The sequence below is a fragment of the Solanum tuberosum genome, unplaced genomic scaffold (assembly GCF_000226075.1).
Source record: "Solanum tuberosum cultivar DM 1-3 516 R44 unplaced genomic scaffold, SolTub_3.0 scf00284, whole genome shotgun sequence".
In the NCBI taxonomy this organism is placed as follows: Eukaryota; Viridiplantae; Streptophyta; class Magnoliopsida; order Solanales; family Solanaceae; genus Solanum; species Solanum tuberosum.
Window position 1 is genome coordinate 31,298 of NW_006239212.1, and position 20,448 is coordinate 51,745.

Consider the following 20,448-nt stretch of genomic DNA (forward strand, 5'->3'; position numbering starts at 1 on the left):
GTGGCAGATTCAAGGGCCAAGATGAATAAATTTGTGATGGGAGTGTCCGACATGGTAGTTAAAAAATGCCTTGTGGCAATGCTTATCCCGAATATGGATATTTCACGTCTCATGGTGCATGCCCACCAAATGGAAGAAGAGAAACTCAAGGAAAATAATAGAGAGGTGAAAAGAGCTAGAATAAGTGATGGGAATTTCTCCAATGCTAGGTCCGATGGACAAGATCGACAAAGTTCAAACAAAGGTTCTCAAACCAAGGTTCCTCAAATGTTTCCCCAAGGGTCAACAAGGATATGGTGTCTAACGCTAAACCTCAAGGAGGTAATAGTGGTGGCTCTTATGTGAATAGGCCAAATTGTGCAAAATGTGGGAAGAATCATGATGGTAAGTGCCTACCCGACACTGTCATTTTTTTGTTGTTGTGGTAAGAGTGGTCATCAATTGAGGAGTTGCCCAATACTTTCGTCCAAGGGGAAAGAAGGCAATCAAGCTCCTCCTAGAGGTTTAAACTCCAATGTTCCAAATAAAAGTCGATTTTATACTCTTCGATCCCGAGGGGACTAAGAGACCTCCCCGGATGTGGTGATCGGTATGTTAAAAATCTTTCTTATTGATGTGTATGCTTTATTAGATCCCGGTGCTACCCTGTCTTTTGTCACACCTTATGTGGATATGAAGTTTGATATTGTCACGACCCGGGAGCACCCCCAAGTCGTAACAAGGCGTACTCGACCCCGAAGGGGGTCTTATACAAGCCACATAGTCATTCATTGCATTCAATAATGAAAATAGTGCGGAATAATAAAAAAACTTATTTACATCCACACATTTAAACTTCTTAAAACAACTTTAAAAACACACAGCGGAAGTCTAAGTCTCACATGGCCATCTTAGACACAGTCGCAAAACATAAGTAGGGACACGGCCCTTTACAATCAAAACAAAACTAAAAGTGTCTATTACATGAACAAAAGAACTTAAAAGTCTTGTCCTCGACATATGAGGACATACCACAAGATCTTGGAAGAACTTCAAGTTCCAAGCTTACTATAGAACCCGCTCACTTTCCGGAACCTACACTAGTAGAAAATAGAGAAATATGGAATTAGCACAATTAAGTACTAAGTATGATGACCATGCAAAACATGCTTTAAAAAGGGACATTTTAGTTAGAAACCATGCATTATGCCACCTTTTTGAAATATCATGAACAATAGCATAAAAGACATACAAGACAAGCATAACATCAAGTAAGTCATAATATCACCTTTAAACAATATCAACACGAAAACCTTTACCTTGGACCTTCACCTCAAGAAACCCTTATGCTATACCTCGTGCAATGTATCGATGGCGTCCCATACCACCATCCATACTAAGGCACCACATTTAGGTCACTTAAAGTAACTTATCATTCCTTTCTTTCACCTTTGCACAATATTCATACATAAGAGGTATATCATTAATTAAGACATGACAAGGGAAAATAACTCGTAATATAACCCAAGTATAACATGCATAACATATTAAGCATTTAAGAGCCAACATTCTTTAAGAAACCATTTAGGGCACATTTATTTCACATACATTAGGATTTAGAGAAACTCACTATGACCCTCTCCAAGCCTACTCGTGCAATGTATAGGTAGCATCCCATACTACTACCTACACTTTGTAGAACCTGTCAAGAAACCATAATGAAATCTCACATGAAGGGAAGTAAGCATTTAACCGACATAGACCATGAGAGCTTGTCATGGAATCCGGTGTCATGAGTCCCCACACCGAAAAGAGGTGGTCTACTTGCCTAAGGAAGACCGGTATATATAGCTTAATGGATCCACTAGCTTCCTATGCGGGCACATAGTTTATGGGATAAGGTAGACGATCATTGAAACTCATGCCTAACTGTCGGGGGAGTTTCCATCTAACCAAATCCGCTCGGTGCTTAGCCTACATTCCCATAGAATAGTTCATTACTTTGACATCATCACACATGAAAGGGTGCCATAAGCCTACCGATTCAAGGTACATTATTTAACACATGAAAGGGTGCCATAAGCCTACCGATTCAAGGTACATTATTTAACACATGAAAGGGTGCCATAAGCCTACCGATTCAAGGTACATTATTTAACACATGAAAGGGTGCCATAAGCCTACCGATTCAAGGTACATTATTTAACACATGAAAGGGTGCCATAAGCCTACCGATTCAAGGTACATTATTTAACACATGAAAGGGTGCCATAAGCCTACCGATTCAAGGTACATTATTTAACACATGAAAGGGTGCCATAAGCCTACCGATTCAAGGTACATTATTTAACACATGAAAGGGTGCCATAAGCCTACCGATTCAAGGTACATTATTTAACACATGAAAGGGTGCCATAAGCCTACCGATTCAAGGTACATTATTTAACACATGAAAGGGTGCCATAAGCCTACCGATTCAAGGTACATTATTTAACACATGAAAGGGTGCCATAAGCCTACCGATTCAAGGTACATTATTTAACACATGAAAGGGTGCCATAAGCCTACCGATTCAAGGTACATTATTTAACACATGAAAGGGTGCCATAAGCCTACCGATCCAAGGATTCAACAATCAACAATATAATCATTTATACAAGAAAATGATGCATAAGCCCTACCAATTCAAGGTATACTTTATATTGAAGAATCCTTCATATTATATCATCAACATTCATGAGTGTCATCAACACATCTATGGAATTTCCATACATCTCATAACTCAAGCTTTAAAGCATCGATTCATCAATTCTCCATAGTTGGACATTTTGTCAAACACCTTGAAGGCATGTAATGGAATCAAAGAGCATGGAAAATAGGGTAGTAATTATGCAACCAAATCAGTGAACAACCTACAACAACACCTTTACATTCATAACATGATCACATTATCTTCATTGAACTCTCATTCATACAATGTCATGATAACACTTCAATTTCTCATACTTTGCCTTTAAGGCCATAAGCCTCTCATACCAATACACCAACAATACACCATAAACTAAGCATGAGTAATGACATACTTCAACAATCTAAAGACATTTAAACAAGTTCGATTCATATACATTCATTATCAAGCAACCCACTTTATAAAGGCATAAACTAGGAATAGAGAGAAATCATGGGTTCATGGAGTATTTTCATCATAAATCATCATTTAAACACTAATACAATCATAATAAGTCATTAATAACCATTTGAAAACGTTTGAAGAAGGAACCCATGAGTTAGAATAAAAACCCTAGGTTTTGAAGAACTTGGAAGCTTTGAAATCATGTTTTGAAGGGACTCTATGGGTGAAAGCTACCCATAGATGAAAAGCCACCATACCTTTGCTATGATCTCTCAAGAAATTTGATGAAGAAAAACTTGAATCCAAAGCCTAGCTCCCACTTCTTCTTCTTCTTGAGTTGGAGAGAATATTTGAGAAGTGAGGGAAATGTTTTAGAGAAGTGAATTGAACTAATGGTACCTAGGAAATAATATAAGGCTCCTCGAAGACGTTATATTATTGGAGCGTCCCTTCCTTCAACGTGATACGTTAAATTATTATTAGAGCATCACCTTCTTGAATGTGACACACGTTAAATTAGTATTAGAGCGTCACCTTCATGAATGTGACACGTTATATTGGGTAGTAATTTCCCTAAAAGTGACACGTTATTATTAATTTGGGGCATTACCTCCCCTAGACATAATGTTATATTATATTGGGATGTCACCCCCCCTAAAAAGTGACATGCTGGGAAGTCACCTCCCTAAAAAGTGACACGTCATATTATGTTATTGAATCATCACCTCGTTTAAATTGACACCTAACTTTGGATCACCACTTCCTTCAAGAGCAATACACTTCAAAATTGGATCGTCATCTCCTTCAGTATGGCATGTTAAACCAGGTTTGCACAAATTATATTTGTATTTATATTACATTTTCTACTGACAATTTTCTCCAGATTTTGCAACACACGAAGTGGACTACGTCAAAATAGGACGTAGCACAACGTGGAATTTTTCTTAGCATCGAACTGGGACATAGTCAAAAGAGGTGTCACGACCCGAGAGCACCCCCTAGTCGTAACCGGCGTACTCGACCTCGAAGAGGTCTAATACAAGCCTCTTAGCATTCATTCATCGCATAGACACTAAAAACCATAAGGAATTAAAAACTTTCTTTACAAAGAAGACATTTAATTAATAAAAAAGCAAGTGGAAGACTTTCTAGACTTTATACATGATGTCTCAAAACCATCTAATACTTTAGAGTACAAAATTCGGGACTAATCCCGTACACAACTTAAACAATACTAAAAAGACATAAAAGAACATATTGGGTATTGTCCTCGAATCTATGAGGACTCACCAAGTCTTCATCTTCAACACTTAGAAACCTATCAAATAGCCATGACATGTCATCATATCCAAATCCCTACACTTTAGTCCAAAAAGGGAAAGAAAGGGGTTAGCACAATTAAGTACTAAGTATGGAGACCATGCAAAAACATGCCAAAAAGGACATTTTCAAGGAAGTAAATGCTTTCACATCATTTGATAAAACCTTTCCTTTACAAATATAAGAGACATAATACAAGTCAACATTAACATACAAGACCATAGCCAAACCATACATATACTCAACATATGTCCATATACAATCCATGCTTAACTTTAAAAGAACACATGTCATTTCATTACCATAGGACCTCTACCTAATATAACCTTAAGACACACTTGAGTGAGACAAGAAGGGACCGCCCATACAACCTCTTCAAGCACACTTAAGTGTTCCCCAAGATTACCTTAGATAAGGACATTTCCTTTACAACATAACATCAATAGACCAACATTCTTTAAGAAACCATTTTGGAGACATTCAAGCACATAAGGGGACTTTCACATAATAGTCGTTAGACTTAGGGAACTCACTTTAGTATCTTCAAAGCCTACTCGTGCCATGTGTAGATAGCATCCCATACTACTACCTACACGTTGTAGAACCTATCCAATAACTAGAGTGCACATCCCACATGATGGAAATAGGCATTAACCGACATAGACCATGCAAGCTAGACATGGAATCCGGTGTCATAAAACCCTACACCGTGGAAGGTGTTCTACTTGCCAAGGGTAGAACTAGGACACATCCCATGTAGGCACATGGTTTAGGGGATGTCCAAGGAAGTTCATTGTGCCTAATCTCATACTCAACTAGGCCACCTTCCTAACCACATCCACTCGGTGCTAGCCTTGTTTCCCATAGAGTATTCAATCACATATGTACTTAGAGAAGGTTCCTTTTCTAGTTCAACCAACTCATAGTACCTCTTCCCAAGAAAGGCCCCATTTCTTAGTCATGGCCAATCAAGGTTCATAAGGATAGCTCATTAAATCCCCCTAGAAGGGTGCCTTAGGCCTACCGATCCAAGGTTCATCATTTCACACATGAGAAGGGCTACCACCATTAGGTCTACCGATTTCATGGTTTTACATTTACTTAGGAAAGCTAGACTTATGAAAGGGCACCATTTCTTAGTTTTGCCCATTTCACACATTCATGCATTCAAGACTTTAAGTAACAAGGAGGGACACTTTAGTCTACCAACCAAGTCACAACATTTTCATTTAAGGATACTTCATAATCCAACATCATTTCATATATACATCATGAGAAATCATACTTTAACTCACAATGCTATCCACTTTACATAGGATCATCACAAGATCACATAAACTCATTCACATCATACCTTCACATATAGCTTCACATAAAACTCATTCACATCATTCCTTCACATATAGCTTCACATAAAACTCATTCACATCATTCCTTCACATATAGCTTCACATAAAACTCATTCACATCATTCCTTCACATATAGCTTCACATAAAACTCATTCACATCATTCCTTCACATATAGCTTCACATAAAACTCATTCACATCATTCCTTCACATATAGCTTCACATAAAACTCATTCACATCATTCCTTCACATATAGCTTCACATAAAACTCATTCACATCATTCCTTCACATATAGCTTCACATAAAACTCATTCACATCATTCCTTCACATATAGCTTCACATAAAACTCATTCACATCATTCCTTCACATATAGCTTCACATAAAACTCATTCACATCATTCCTTCACATATAGCTTCACATAAAACTCATTCACATCATTCCTTCACATATAGCTTCACATAAAACTCATTCACATCATTCCTTCACATATAGCTTCACATAAAACTCATTCACATCATTCCTTCACATATAGCTTCACATAAAACTCATTCACATCATTCCTTCACATATAGCTTCACATAAAACTCATTCACATCATTCCTTCACATATAGCTTCACATAAAACTCATTCACATCATTCCTTCACATATAGCTTCACATAAAACTCATTCACATCATTCCTTCACATATAGCTTCACATAAAACTCATTCACATCATTCCTTCACATATAGCTTCACATAAAACTCATTCACATCATTCCTTCACATATAGCTTCACATAAAACTTATTCACATCATTCCTTCACATATAGCTTCACATAAAACTCATTCACATCATTCCTTCACATATAGCTTCACATAAAACTCATTCACATCATTCCTTCACATATAGCTTCACATAAAACTCATTCACATCATTCCTTCACATATAGCTTCACATAAAACTCATTCACATCATTCCTTCACATATAGCTTCACATAAAACTCATTCACATCATACCTTCACATATAGCTTCACATAAAACTCATTCACATCATACCTTCACATATAGCCTCATTCATATATAATAATATAACAATACAATAACACTCATATAATGCCCTTCATGGCCTCAATCATAATACATCCCATAAGTACACACCTCCACCATAAGTGGATCAATCCAAACAAGAACAATTTCAATATAGCATGAAAGTAGGTCAACTTACCATTCTCCAAAGCCATAATCACCATTATCCAATTCTCAACAATTCTAACATAGAGGAATATCAAACTCTTAGGACACGAGTTAAGGAGCGACTTCCACCACAATCAAACCACATCCCTATCCTAAGGCGTGTGGGTATTTTCTTAGGTTTAATAGTTTCAGTTTCACATTTGGTGAAATTTTCAAACTCTCACCGAAGGCAAATTTTCAAATTCGAGTGACAATACCCCTAGAGCTTTGGAAGTTATGTCCATATAAGAGATTTATTTTTCAACCGATTGAGTCGAACTACAAGCAGTCTGATTCCCAAAGTTTAGGGATATGTAGGCGGACTTAATGTTGAAAACTCAACTGTACTCCAACGACTCTGTCATCACTCTGTTCTCATGCTTTTCGGTCTCTCCATACTTCGACACCGAAATAGCTTTTGCATTCTTTCAAAATTGTGCGTTAGATCAAACGTCTTTCGAACTACTAGTGGTCTGAGTTCTGATGTAACCTGAGATAAGTAGGAAACTCAATACCAGAGTTCGGCCATAATTCCTCAGACTTCTTACCATCTAACCATTCCAAAGAGATGAATTAGTGGACGAACAAAATTGGATTAGTCAGTTTCATTTGCCTCGGATCGATTTCATCCATCCTAGTCAAACAAGGGGCAGCTGTTGACACCCAATTTTGACCCTCCACAATTTAATTAATTTTCCATTTTTACTATAAAATATATCTCTATATACTTAAAATATATAGATTTATATAATTCTTTCAATTTGAATAAATAGTTAGTAAATTGTTTTACCAAAAATAGAGTTTTAAGTAAGTACGCATATTATTTCCTTTAAAACCAATCCCGATTTAATAAAGATCTTTCTTTTCAAAATAATTATTTTGTATTGTTGAAATTAAAAAGTTTGAGTAATTAGTTGAGTTTATAATTTGTCTCATTTCCATTTTATCAAGTTTGAATTAATTGAGGTCAATTTGAATTTGATAAAAATAAACCAATGGATCAAGTCCCTTCAGCCTTTTTAATTTCCTACAAGTTTAAGCCCAATTTTAAAAAATAACCCAACCCACTTCTTCTCCTAATACCCAGTACTCTATACTCTTCTCCCTCACATACGCACATAGCAACAACAAGCAAAGAACGAAGCAAGCCCAGCCTCAATTTACTCTTCTCTCCTTCGAATTAGTACGTTTAAGCGTGCTTAACACGAGCTTGAGGACAGCTGGCGGTTTCCATAACGTTCCCAACGACATTATCCTCTTATTTTCCCTTTCCTTTTGCCAATTTTCGTTCAAAGATGGTACAATTCATACAAATTCCAGCTCCCTCAACCCTATCCGCTAAGAATTTTGAATTGTGAGTGCTCCCACATCGTTTTCCCCCTCAAATTCGACCCAGAAGTCGCCCTATAAATACCCTTTTTTGCTCACTGTTCAAGGGGAGGCATTTTTGAGACCTGAGAGTACCCCTAAAAAGTTTGGGAATTCTCAACTCAATGGTTTAAAATTTTTGTGGTTGTTCGAGTTGAAGAGGTGGGAATCGTCTCTGTCAAACTCGTTGTCCGGTTCGCTGCCTAGAACCAGGTAATCTTCTTGCTCTTTCTTTAGTCTTTTCTTTCTGTTGCATTGTGGAATTGTTGTTTGTTTTAGTATTGTTAATTATCTTTTAGATTCAAGGTGTTTAATGTGATGTTTATGTGAATGACAGTAAAAGTTTTCATGATCTTGTTCACTTAGTTAAGTCAATTTTGAATGAGTGTATTAAGTTTGTTGCTCTGTTGATGGCTGTTAATTTAGAGATGTGAATGTGATTCTTTTACTTAGTCGAAATCACATATCTATATATGTGCTTTAGTTATTGTTATTCTTATTCGACTTTGAAATCCATGTTAATATAGTTGCCGATTTCTCTTCGTTGCCTTCTTAAAGATATAAGTTGTATATTCTGTCACTTCGAGTTTGTTTGGACTAAAATGTTACGTTAAGCTTCGCTGCTCCTAAAATGTGTTTTCGGCTAAATTCTTGTATAGTTTGAAACAACCAAATTATTGTTACTCCGGCTAGCTTTTCTTTATAATCGTAGCATGTTTGTTCGAATCTCAGTTTTGGTGCAGTTGACTGTCGTTCTTGTGATTAAAAGTTATTCTAGCTCGAGTTGAAGCTCTTTTCCTTTCTTTCTCTCGAGTATGGACCTGTTTGTTACTTACAAATAAAATAGATATAGCTGGGTCATATAGTCATTTGATTTAAGTGTATAATTTTCTGAAGTATGTTCTGTTATGTGTGAAATTTGATTATTACCATTGAATTCTTGGTTCCTTTTTCCTGCATCTAGTCGCCTGTTTATGAATTTGGAATATGAGTTCTCGATTTTCTGTATGCTTTCGTTCGTAACCTGTCGTAATAGCTACCTGTAGTTTTCTTAAGAACTAGAAATGATTTATAGTTGTTCTTATGTCTAAGAATTCATATTACTTTTTCCTTCCAACAGTTTTATTGTTTCCAGGAGCGTATTTACCTGGCCAAAGGTCTCTTGTGTTTACTAAATTTTTTGACTTAATCTTTTGTTTCTCTGTTTGCTGTTGTAAATTTTAAAATTTATGGCGAATTGTTAAATTGTCCCATTCCTTGTCTACTTGCTGATTTTCTGTTTTTCTTAAATCCGTGACTAAAAGTTATGTTTGTGTCTTTTCTTAGTTTGAATGTGAAAAAAATATGTTATGATTGGAAATTAATTGCCTTCTCTGTTTCTGTTGGCTTTCTCTTGTATTGGATAGACTTGAGTTATATTTTTAATTGTTGTACCCCTTTTCGATTAGTTACTAATTCTTATCCTTTGTTTTCATTCGCATGAACTCTCTCCCATTTGAGTCCATTGGACTCCATCATCTCTTGCATATTCATCTCTTAGGGTCTTCTTCCAAGTCGTAAAAGGGAAGCCAATATTATTGGATTAAATTTCAAACCTGGCAGCAGCTCAGTAGAGGAGTAATAACAGTCCTGAAGGGCTGAAATTCAAATTTTGGAATCTCAAAAGTCCACTAAAAACAGCAGCAGAAGCAGCCTCAAAAGGCTGAAAAATGAGGAGCAAAATTGGGTTAAAACCCATAATTAATGAGGCCGAGTTGCAGCAGTTTCAAAGGGCTGAAAATAGCATTTTTTCGGACTTAAAAAGTTCGGAAAGCGCCAGCAGCAGCAGCCTCAAAAGGCAGAAAAATGAGATGCAGCAAGTGGACTTAAAGTTGTCCCAATTCTATTAGCACTTTGTCTTCTATCATATTGTGATTTTGTGATATTTGTTTTTAACTTCTAACATTTATTTTATCCAACTTAGATGAATCCTTGGAAGTTTTTAAATAACTCTTCTATTTGGTTAGTTGTTTACTTTAAGTATTTAAATTTTCAAAACTCTTTCAAGTTAGGCAACTTAAGCTCTTAGACTAACTTGAGAATTATTCATATTTAGTAATTAGCTTTGAATCCACGTTGATGAGATTAAGCTAACCATTTAGTTCAAAATCTTAACTCGGATAAAATGTTAAGTTAAAATTATTGTTTTGACACTTTAGCATTTGACTTATTTCATTACTTGGAATAAGAAATAAGATTAGACTAGTATAAGTATCAAAAGACTTTGGTTATTTTAAAACAAGATTTTTTACAGGTAATCTTAAATTAGCCAAACTTTTCAATCCGTCGGTCAACCGCGTGTTAGCGGATTCTCTAAGATGCATAAACCCTTCCTTAGAGAATTATTTGAACCCTTACCCGACTCTGGTTTATTTAAAATGTTTTTCTTTTAAAAATTTCCTTTTTATTTGGTTTTCTTAATTTTTCCTAAAAATTAAGTGGCGACTTTCAAATTACTCATTTTTCCAAAACTTAACAAAAATTTGCCAAAATTTGCGAAATGGTTTCGAAGCCTTAGTTTTCGAAATCGGGTTGCAACACACTCCACATTAATTGTATTAAAATCTTCAAAAGCAAGCAAAGAGTCACGTTATTTGAGTTAAGAACTTCAGAAGAAGACATGGACCCCACGTTATTTGTGTTAAAACATCAAAAGCAGTCAAAGAGACCTCACGTTATTAGTGTTTGAAACTCAAGAGACCCATATTATTTGTGTTAAAAACTCAAAAACAAGTAAAGTTCATGTTATTTGTGTTAAAAACTGTGTAAACAAGCAAATATCTCACGTTATTTGTGTAAAACTCCAAAAGCAAACAAACAAAAGCCCACGTTATTTATGTTAAGACTTTAAAAAAGACAAAGAAATAATTACTTTTACCAGTTTTAATAAGTCGTTATATAATTTGAGTCTATAATTCTTTAGGCTAGAATAATCTTGTGCTAGTAGTAATGCGACCACCTCTATATGTAACGATGCATAATACTTATTATATAAAGAAGTAAATAGGAATAGGTGTTTAACAAAAAAAAAGTACTTGAATTGTTTTTCAAAAACACTAGGAACCTTACCCCCTATTCCCAAAACTCAAACTAGCCACTCTTGACAGTTCTAGGATTTTTATGTACTCTTTGTACACAGAATCAAACCATAACAAGAACTCCAATCATCTAATCAATCGACATGAATGTACATTCCAATCATTCTTAACAAATTTCTCTTTTTCTGTTTTTCTTTATTCTGATTTTTGACACCCCATGTTAATTTAAAAACTTATATTCTTCTTTGATTTTTTAATGTGTTTCAAACCAGAAAGGTAAATCCATCATGATGGAAAGCATTGGTAGCTCGGAAATTGATAATGATGAATATTGGCCACTTTCTGGAAAACCCTACGTTGATATAATTCTCACTAAGAGCGCCGTCAAACCTACCTACAGTTTGGTAACTCTCATTTTCCCCTCCACATTCTATATAAAGCATTCTATTTTCAGTATTTACTTAAAGATGATTCTTTGTAGTAGTGATGATCATCCTTAATCAGAGTTCTCGTAATGAGTATGTTGTCTTTGGAAACTTTTTACACCATTGTGGGACTTTTTGAAGTGGATCCAATTTATTGGGAATATGGGTATTGAATAGAGAAATGATTTTCTAGCCCTTTACAAAAAAAATTAATTGTATGACTTTTTTACGAGAGATTCTCAATTTTATACATAAGAGATCTTTATTTTTTAAACATAAAAGATTCAAAAGTTAATTTTTGTAAATAATAAAATTCTAAGTTATAGATATCTCATTTCCTCGGTACCAAATACCAAGTGAAAAAGCACAAAAAAAAGGTATTTACAGTGTTGAATTTTAAGATTAGATGTCATAGGTTTTAGGCTTAAAGTTTAGGTTTTAATATATATATATTGTTGGAAGCTTTGTGTTCTTCTGGACTTGTGATTTTTATATTACTGAATTTCTTTAAATGTTTGATAGTACTTACCCAAGAAAATGAACAAAGAGCTTCCTTCTGCTGGAGTTCCTGTAGTTCTTACTTGTGGTCGAAAGAAGTGGAATTTGTTTTACGGTGGAGCCAGATCTACTTGTAAATTTATTAGTACTGGATGGAGAAAATTTGTGGATGATAACAATTTGAAGGAAGGGGATGGACTTGTGTTTGAACTATCACAGTGTAGCACTAGCAAGATTGAATTCAGAGTTCAGATTCTCAGAGGTGATTTTCCAGCTGAATTGATTCCTGAAGATGTGGAGGGTATAAACAGTGACAACCCAATAATACTTGGTTAAAAACTTATCAATTTCAGTAGTTTTAATTCAAAAAAAAAAACATCTATCAGTTTTTGTAGTTTCAATTTCCAAAAAAAAAAACCTTTATCAACACTAGTAATTTCATGTATGATGTATGTCTCATTTTATTGATATTGTTTTCTCATTTATGTGGTTTATCTATTGGCTCATATTTGATTCTATCTCTCTGAAACTCCAATGATGATGTTTTCATCCATTTTGATATGAGTGCAATTAAATTGCTTGTAACATTTAAATCGAAGCTGAAATATCAAATTATATTAATTTCAAAATTATACTTTAAATTGATATCTAATTATAACTCTGATACCTTATAGATAATTTTTACTGACTAATTGACTCGATATTAACGTGCAACTCATGTTCACATAAATTAATTATATTAAAAGCATGAATACTCTTAATAAGAAGAATGAGAAAGAAAATGTAGTGCAATTGTGCAGTTATTTGTAGTCGAATAGATAATTTACATGAGAAATATATGAATAGAGTATAATTATTGTAAAGCTTTTTTTCCGATAGAGTTATTATAAGTTATTATTTTCATTGATAGAATTATTATTATTTTAATCTAATCTCTCATCCTTAGATCAGGGCATTTTAAAACATTAGTCTATTATGTAATCACTATTTATCTTTCACGTTAATCAATTTAGGACTTTGCATTCAATCAATTCTTTCTTATTTTTAAATTATTTTTTAGGACTTTGCATTTAATTATGTAACATAATTAACAATAAAACAACACATCCACAATTAATCAGCAAGCTTAAGCCTTATAACACATATCCTCTTCTTCGCGTAAAATATTGGGTATAATATAGTCACAACATATTTTGATATTTTTTTTTATGAATTATAGTTTGCCAATTTCGTAAGATAATATAAGAATTTGATTATTTCTTTTTAAAATTTCACGACTTGTAAAATTTAAATTAGTCGAATTTCAATTGTTAAGTAGCGTATTACTCCTCAATTTAAAATATTTAACGTGAATTCTCCAACAACTTCTTCGTAAGTGAGGTGAGGTACTTCTTTTGGTTTGAATCGGGTTGCAACACACTCCCTAGTCTTTCTTATTATCATTACTTGGGTTACTGTTACGTATTATTTACATTGTTTAGTCTCCAAAGCGAACAGTCGTGTGAAGAAGAAATGAATAGTATCCTCTTAGAGATCCCGGGGAATATTGTTGACAAAAAGACCCCTTATAAAAAGCTCTTGGCCCACCCTTCACTCTGTTCACGGTTAGCCGGGAATGAGACAGGGAGTTCTATTTCATTTATGACTTTCGCCTTGCACCTTACACTAAACAGAATCTCTTGCACGCGCGTATAATAAGGAAGAAGACCTTGCTGGCTATTCCTTATTCTTGATAGCACAGGAAAGAGAGGTTCCGGAATCTTATTTTTTAGTGTTCGGTCATTTCTAGCAAAGTCAAATTTAATCGGATTTCAATAGGTATACAAGATACATGGCAAAATCTTTTTCTTTTTTTTTGAAAACCCAAACCCAAAACCCTTTCTGTAAACGGGTTCGCCAGAACAAGAACTCCAATCATCTGATCAATCGACTATGGATGTACATTCTCATCATTCTGTAACAAAGCTTTCTGATGTTTTTTTCTTTATTTCGAATTTCGACAGCCCTGTAGATTTTAAAGCTTGCATGGTTCTCTTGATTTTTTCAGAGCAGATCATCTTTTGAACGTGTTTCAAACCACAAACATAGTTACTCCACCATGAAACAACCCGAGATTGAAAGCTCTGGAATTCCAGAAATCGACAATGGTGAATACTGGCCACTTTCTGGGAAACCCTATGTTGATTTGATTCTCACAAAGACCGGTGTCAAGCCCATCTACAGTATGGTAACTCCCGTTTTTTCCCCTTCCTCGCGCCCCTTTGTTAGTATCTGTTTAAAGATGATTCTTTGTAGGGTACTGAGTCGACTTTGTTATGGAATTTTCTGGTGAGGACTCAAATTTAGTTGGAACCCAATGTGGGTATTGATAACAGGTGGGTAGCCACCAAAAGAGAAGATTTTTTGTGGTGAATTCAAGATTAGATATGGCGGAGGAAAAAGTGGGAGCTCCTAAAGAAGGGTTAAAAATAAACTATGAAAAATGTAAAAATAAATAAATATATATAGTTATACTCAGACATAAGGTTCCATTTTTGGGTTCTTGTGGCTTTTATATTACTAAATTTCTTTGAATGTTTGACAGTATTTACCCAAGAAAATGACCAGTGAGCTTCCTTCTGCTGGAGCTCGTGCAGTCAGTGCAGTCCTTACTTGTGGTCAGAAGAAGTGGGATATGTTTTACGGTGGAGTCAAATCTGGTCACAAATTTAGCATTGAGTGGAGAAAATTTGTGGATGATAATAATCTGAAGGAGGGGGATGGACTTGTGTTTGAACTGTTAGAGTGCAGCGCTAGCAAAATCCATTTCAGAGTTCAGATTCTCAGAGGTGATTTCCCAGCTGAATTGAACCCTGAAGATGAGGAGGGTGCAAACAGTGACAACCCAATACTACTTGGTTAAAAGTACTCGATCTTCTTACTGTTGGAAGTTGTAGTTTAATGACAAGTATTTGGAACCGTATTTAGTCAGTTTTATTTTCTGCAAGATACATCTGTAGTTCTATTAACCTATCTCAGGTGAATGCAGTCTCGTTTTGCTTTAAAAGAGTCAACTTTCTAGTATTTGTTTTGTGTTTGTATTGCCTGAATTGTGACTCTATGGTTATCTTCTGGTTGTATCCTAAATATGGAATTTAGCAATTACGTTGACAATCACATGCCTGTTAACATGTCTTTATCTTCTGGTTGTGTCCTAAGTATGGAATTCAGCAATATGTTGACAATCACATGCCTGTTAACATGTCCATATAAGAAAATAATCATACTTTTGTTATTTGAAATCCTGAAGCTTCACCTTCTTCTAATGCTTCTTCATCTTTTGTCTGTAGAACCTGTCGATAGTATTCTGCACTGAAGAAATCCATATTGTTTAAGACATTTTTCAGGCAGACCTAATCAGCCTTGAATAGTTTTTCAGAATGTTCCTACTCTCATTCTTAGGGACTAGAGAAAACTCTAGCAGCCTTATGGAGCAACATGCTATTGCAAATGATGATTTAAAGAGAAAGCTCGTTACTCCCATTTTAGTTGTTTCTTTTTTCTTTCTAAATGCATCATATGTGCTTTATCTTTTGATTCCTGGGAGCAAGTCTCACAAATTTAGACAAAGGAGAACAGCATACTGTATTAAACCAGCAGATACTGCAACCAGCCAGCACACCAACAGAAATACCTGCAAGATTTATCAGTGAAAGCTTGAGAACAGGATAGGATCCCAACGAAGTTTCAAGCGCAGTGAAGTAGAGAGCTGAAGAAAATAATCTTGTAATATCTTGAATTTCTGCAGTTTTCAATTTCAGTTGATTACTAAGGCAACTTTCTCAAGAACCACTTGAATCTTGAAGTTTTTTAAGATTTGCATAGAAGTTTTCAAGCACCAAATTTTAACTGACTAGAATGGAAAGTGATTGAGGATAAGATGTTCTCCTTGGAGGCAGTCCCTGTATAGTTGTTAACAGAAAAGACCTTTCAGCTAATGAGAAACCTCATAAATGATAAATTAAGTTAATTTGCCTTCTACCTATCATTTAACTTCACTTGATGCACATTCTTGTTTTATTTTACAGGAGATTATTTGATTAGTACTTCAAGGGGGTTGCCCAAAAGTCATTTCTAGATCTAATAAAGTTTGCAAAATTCTTGTGGTAGCTCCAACAACTGTCAACCACCAGTCCACCAAATAATCCAGAGAGAAGAAATTCATACAGGGAAAGAAGCAAGCAATGGATATACAGGGAACAGCAAAAAAATGGATTAAGTTCCCAAATTTCATTTCCAATCAAGAAAAGAGAGGTGAGAGAAGAAACTGACCAAGAAATAAGGCAAAAAGATGATTCTTTGAGACCATCTCCAACCCATCTCTATTTTACTCTCCATTCTCTATATTTGGAGAGTAAAATAGAGAATGGGTTCTCCAACCACTCTCTATTTCATTCTCTATTCTTCAATTATAGAGAGGTGAATAGTAGTTCTCCAAAATTTGGAGAACTACTATTCACCTCTCTATAATTGAAGAATAGAGAATGAAATAGAGAGTGGTTGGAGAACCCATTCTCTATTTTACTCTCCAAATATAGAGAATGGAGAGTAAAATAGAGATGGGTTGGAGATGGTCTCAAAGAATCATCTTTTTGCCTTATTTCTTGGTCAGTTTCTTCTCTCACCTCTCTTTTCTTGATTGGAAATGAAATTTGGGAACTTAATCCATTTTTTTGCTGTTCCCTGTATATCCATTGCTTGCTTCTTTCCCTGTATGAATTTCTTCTCTCTGGATTATTTGGTGGACTGGTGGTTGACAGTTGTTGGAGCTACCACAAGAATTTTGCAAACTTTATTAGATCTAGAAATGACTTTTGGACAACCCCCTTTGAAGTACTAATCAAATAATCTCCTCTAAAATAAACCAAGAATGTCCATCAAGTGAAGTTAAATGATATGTAGAAGGCAAATTAACTTAATTTATCATTTATGAGGTTTCTCATTAGCTGAAAGGTCTTTTCTGTTAACAACTATACAGGGACTGCCTCCAAGGAGAACATCTTATCCTCAATCACTTTCCATTCTAGTCAGTTAAAATTTGGTGCTTGAAAACTTCTATGCAAATCTTAAAAAACTTCAAGATTCAAGTGGTTCTTGAGAAAGTTGCCTTAGTAATCAACTGAAATTGAAAACTGCAGAAATTCAAGATATTACAAGATTATTTTCTTCAGCTCTCTACTTCACTGCGCTTGAAACTTCGTTGGGATCCTATCCTGTTCTCAAGCTTTCACTGATAAATCTTGCAGGTATTTCTGTTGTGTGTGCTGGCTGGCTGCAGTATCTGCTGGTTTAATACAGTATGCTATGTGTTGTGCATCAAACATTTCTCGGTAAATAGGCCAATTGCATTGTCCCTCAGCATAAGTTTCAATGGTGCAAGTGCGGCCCTGTACAACCTCATTGCCAATGCCATTAATTCCAAAGATGACACTCTGTACCTTCTTCTTAATGGCCTAGTCCCCCTTGTCACATCAATTGCAGCTCTTCCAATCCTCTGGCAACCTCGATCTCAAACCCTTCGTGCTGATTCTGTTCACAGAGAATATCTCAATTTCCGCTGTCTTACCATACTAGCAGTGTTTACCGGCCTTTATCTCTTAATTCTAAACTCGGTCTCATATAGTGCACAGACAGCTCGTATCCTCTTGGCTGGCGCAGTGTTCTTGCTGGTCCTACCGGTGATTGCACCAGGGGTTATCTGCACAGAAGAATGGTCTGAACTGTTCCATCCTAATTATATTTCACTTGAAGACAATGATACTGATGATCTTGAGATGCTCAATGAATTGATTTGGAAAGAGGCTTCAAGTATGAATGTTTGGATGGAAAATTCTGATGGTTCAAAAGAGAAGGGAAGTTGGACTAGCAGTTTTCTGTTGAGAGATCGTTTGTTGCTGCTTGGAGAGGAACATTCAGCAAGTCTGCTCATGTGTAGGTTGGATTTCTGGCTATATTACCTAGCATATTTCTGTGGGGGAACACTCGTACTTGTTTACAGCAACAATCTAGGCCAAATTTCAGAGTCACTTGGATATAGATCGGAGATCAGCTTCTTTGTTGCACTCTATTCTGCATGTTCCTTCTTCGGGCGCCTGCTTTCAGCCGCCCCAGACTTTCTACGCAAGTAAGTATTTCAAGATTTACTGTTCTTAATCACCATCATAGGAAAAAAACTGACAGCTGAAATGGTTTTTTGGATGCAGCAAGATGAACTATGCAAGGACCGCGTGGCTTGCATTTGCACTGATTCCTACACCACTGGCCTTCTTTCTGCTTGTTTTATCAGGAAGCAAAGCTGCATTGAGTGCTGCCACAGCATTAGTTGGGTTGAGCTCTGGTTTTGTATTTTCAGCAGCAGTGTCAATAACCTCTGAGCTGTTCGGCCCCAACAGTGCCGGAGTCAATCACAACATTCTCATTACCAACATCCCTCTGGGATCACTACTCTATGGACTTCTTGCAGCTATAGTCTATGAAGCAAACCTAGGGAAACCAGACCAAGTGCTTGTATTGGATGGATCAAAAGTTTGCATGGGTAGGAACTGTTACATTCAGACATTTATGTGGTGGGGATGCATCTCTTTATTGGGAGTAGCATCTAGTTTTCTGCTTTTCCTAAGAACTAAAGCTGCCTATGACAGTCAGGAAAGGAACCGAAATTGGATGAGATTAACCTGAGTGGAATTATCTTTCTGGACTGACTTGTGACGGCTATACGAAGATAGATGCCATTGGAATCACTACCTCATGCCACAATTAACAGCAATCCAGCATAACATTCTTCCAAAGGGTGGAAAGAAGTATAACTTTTGACACAATGGCAGGACAGATGCATCTATCATGGGGGTGATGAGACAAGAAAATAAACCCAAGCAGGCAAGCATACTCTACCTTTTGCATGATTAGGGAAGAGAGGTGAATTGAAAATTGTAGAGGAATACACAGAAAGAAATGATGAAAGTTGATACTTGATGGAATAAGACTGTTGGAAGTTACAAGTTTTGCTGACAAGCTATGCTGGCTTCTTCTACAAAAGGTAAATCCTCCAATGAGATATTAAAATACTGTCATCTGTCAAGTTCCCACTTGATCCTGCAAGTCTATAGTCTATACTGCTTGCTTTGATGGCAATCGTTGGTCGTTTGCTTGATTGGAAGGACTGATGCAATTATACCTTTCCAGTTCTTGCAGGAAGGTTGGCTAGAGATTTCTTGTAAAAACACTAGCCTTGATGAGTTTATAATGAGAATATTTTCATCGTTGAATCTTTTTTGATTCTATGTATTACTCTCCCTTCAACTAAACTACGAAACAGGGTTGATCACCTGAATCCAGAAATTCTGTGAAATCTCCCTTTCCTCAACAGTTGAGGAGAGGAAGAAGAAAATCAACTACCATGTAAAAGTAATGAGAATGAAGTTATTTTCTTGACAGTCTTTGAAAGATTCTGCATGATGAATACAATACTGATGAGGAAAATAGAGAAAACTAGTACTATCGACAGGTTCTACAGACAAAAGATGAAGAAGCATTAGAAGAAGGGATTTCAAACACAAAAATTATGATTATTTTCTTATATGGACATGTTAACAGGCATGTGATTGTCAACATAATTGCTAAATTCCATATTTAGGATACAACCAGAAGATAACCATAGAGTCACAATTTAGACAATACATACACAAAACAACTACTAGAAAGTTGACTCTTTTAAAGCAAAGCGAGACTGCATCCACCTGAGGTAGGTTAATAGAACTGCAGATGTATCTTGCAGAAAATAAAACTGACTAAATACGGTTCCAAATCTTGTCATTAATCTACGACTTCCAACAGTAAGAAGATCGAGTACTTTTAACCAAGTAGTATTGGGTTGTCACTGTTTGCACCCTCCTCATCTTCAGGGTTCAATTCAGCTGGGAAATCACCTCTGAGAATCTGAACTCTGAAATGGATTTTGCTAGCGCTGCACTCTAACAGTTCAAACACAAGTCCATCCCCCTCCTTCAGATTATTATCATCCACAAATTTTCTCCACTCA

At 35.7% G+C, this 20,448-nt stretch overlaps 3 protein-coding genes across 5 annotated transcripts; all 3 read left to right on the forward strand.

Moving 5' to 3' along the window:
* Positions 1–93: 93 nt before the first annotated feature.
* Positions 94–12,707, forward strand: LOC107062958 (B3 domain-containing protein Os04g0386900-like). The gene is made up of 3 exons (XM_015314263.1): positions 94–258; positions 11,721–11,852; positions 12,396–12,707. Exons 1-3 carry the CDS (start codon positions 94–96, stop codon positions 12,705–12,707), a joined length of 609 nt encoding a protein of 202 aa, XP_015169749.1.
* Positions 12,708–14,187: 1,480 nt separating this feature from the next.
* On the forward strand, positions 14,188–15,549 carry LOC102583459 (B3 domain-containing protein Os06g0112300-like). 2 transcript variants are annotated; one of them, XM_015314290.1, is made up of 3 exons: positions 14,188–14,309; positions 14,424–14,598; positions 14,956–15,549. In XM_015314290.1, the coding sequence occupies exons 1-3, from the start codon at positions 14,203–14,205 to the stop codon at positions 15,271–15,273; spliced, it is 600 nt and encodes a 199-aa protein (XP_015169776.1). In that variant the 5' UTR covers positions 14,188–14,202; the 3' UTR covers positions 15,274–15,549. The 2 variants fall into 2 exon arrangements, with proteins under 2 accessions (XP_015169776.1, XP_006359110.1); XM_006359048.2 differs by having other exon boundaries at positions 14,212–14,309; positions 14,419–14,598.
* Positions 15,550–16,894: 1,345 nt separating this feature from the next.
* Positions 16,895–19,843, forward strand: LOC102603438 (protein NUCLEAR FUSION DEFECTIVE 4-like). Of its 2 annotated transcripts, XR_001475000.1 has the most exons (4): positions 16,895–17,017; positions 17,657–18,534; positions 18,614–19,446; positions 19,593–19,843. XR_001475000.1 is itself a non-coding variant. In XM_006359114.2 (3 exons), exons 1-3 carry the CDS (start codon positions 16,952–16,954, stop codon positions 19,086–19,088), a joined length of 1,419 nt encoding a protein of 472 aa, XP_006359176.2. In that variant the 5' UTR covers positions 16,895–16,951; the 3' UTR covers positions 19,089–19,843. The 2 variants fall into 2 exon arrangements, 1 of the variants encoding a protein (XP_006359176.2); XM_006359114.2 differs by having other exon boundaries at positions 18,614–19,843.
* The last annotated feature ends 605 nt before the right edge of the window (positions 19,844–20,448 follow it).

What these genes read in the sequence shown, in the direction of transcription:
- LOC102603438 (XM_006359114.2), top strand. Translation starts at nt 16,952, where the DNA reads ATGGAGAGTAAAATAGAGATGGGTTGGAGATGGTCTCAAAGAATCATC. An exon ending in TCTTTTTGCCTTATTTCTTG is followed by an intron (nt 17,018 to 17,656) that starts GTCAGTTTCTTC and finishes TAAATCTTGCAG; the next exon opens with GTATTTCTGTTGTGTGTGCT. An exon ending in GCCCCAGACTTTCTACGCAA is followed by an intron (nt 18,535 to 18,613) that starts GTAAGTATTTCA and finishes TTTTGGATGCAG; the next exon opens with CAAGATGAACTATGCAAGGA.
- LOC107062958 (XM_015314263.1), top strand. Translation starts at nt 94, where the DNA reads ATGGATATTTCACGTCTCATGGTGCATGCCCACCAAATGGAAGAAGAG. An exon ending in ACAAAGGTTCTCAAACCAAG is followed by an intron (nt 259 to 11,720) that starts GTTCCTCAAATG and finishes GTTTCAAACCAG; the next exon opens with AAAGGTAAATCCATCATGAT. An exon ending in TCAAACCTACCTACAGTTTG is followed by an intron (nt 11,853 to 12,395) that starts GTAACTCTCATT and finishes AATGTTTGATAG; the next exon opens with TACTTACCCAAGAAAATGAA.
- LOC102583459 (XM_015314290.1), top strand. Translation starts at nt 14,203, where the DNA reads ATGGCAAAATCTTTTTCTTTTTTTTTGAAAACCCAAACCCAAAACCCT. An exon ending in CTGATCAATCGACTATGGAT is followed by an intron (nt 14,310 to 14,423) that starts GTACATTCTCAT and finishes TTTTCAGAGCAG; the next exon opens with ATCATCTTTTGAACGTGTTT. An exon ending in TCAAGCCCATCTACAGTATG is followed by an intron (nt 14,599 to 14,955) that starts GTAACTCCCGTT and finishes AATGTTTGACAG; the next exon opens with TATTTACCCAAGAAAATGAC.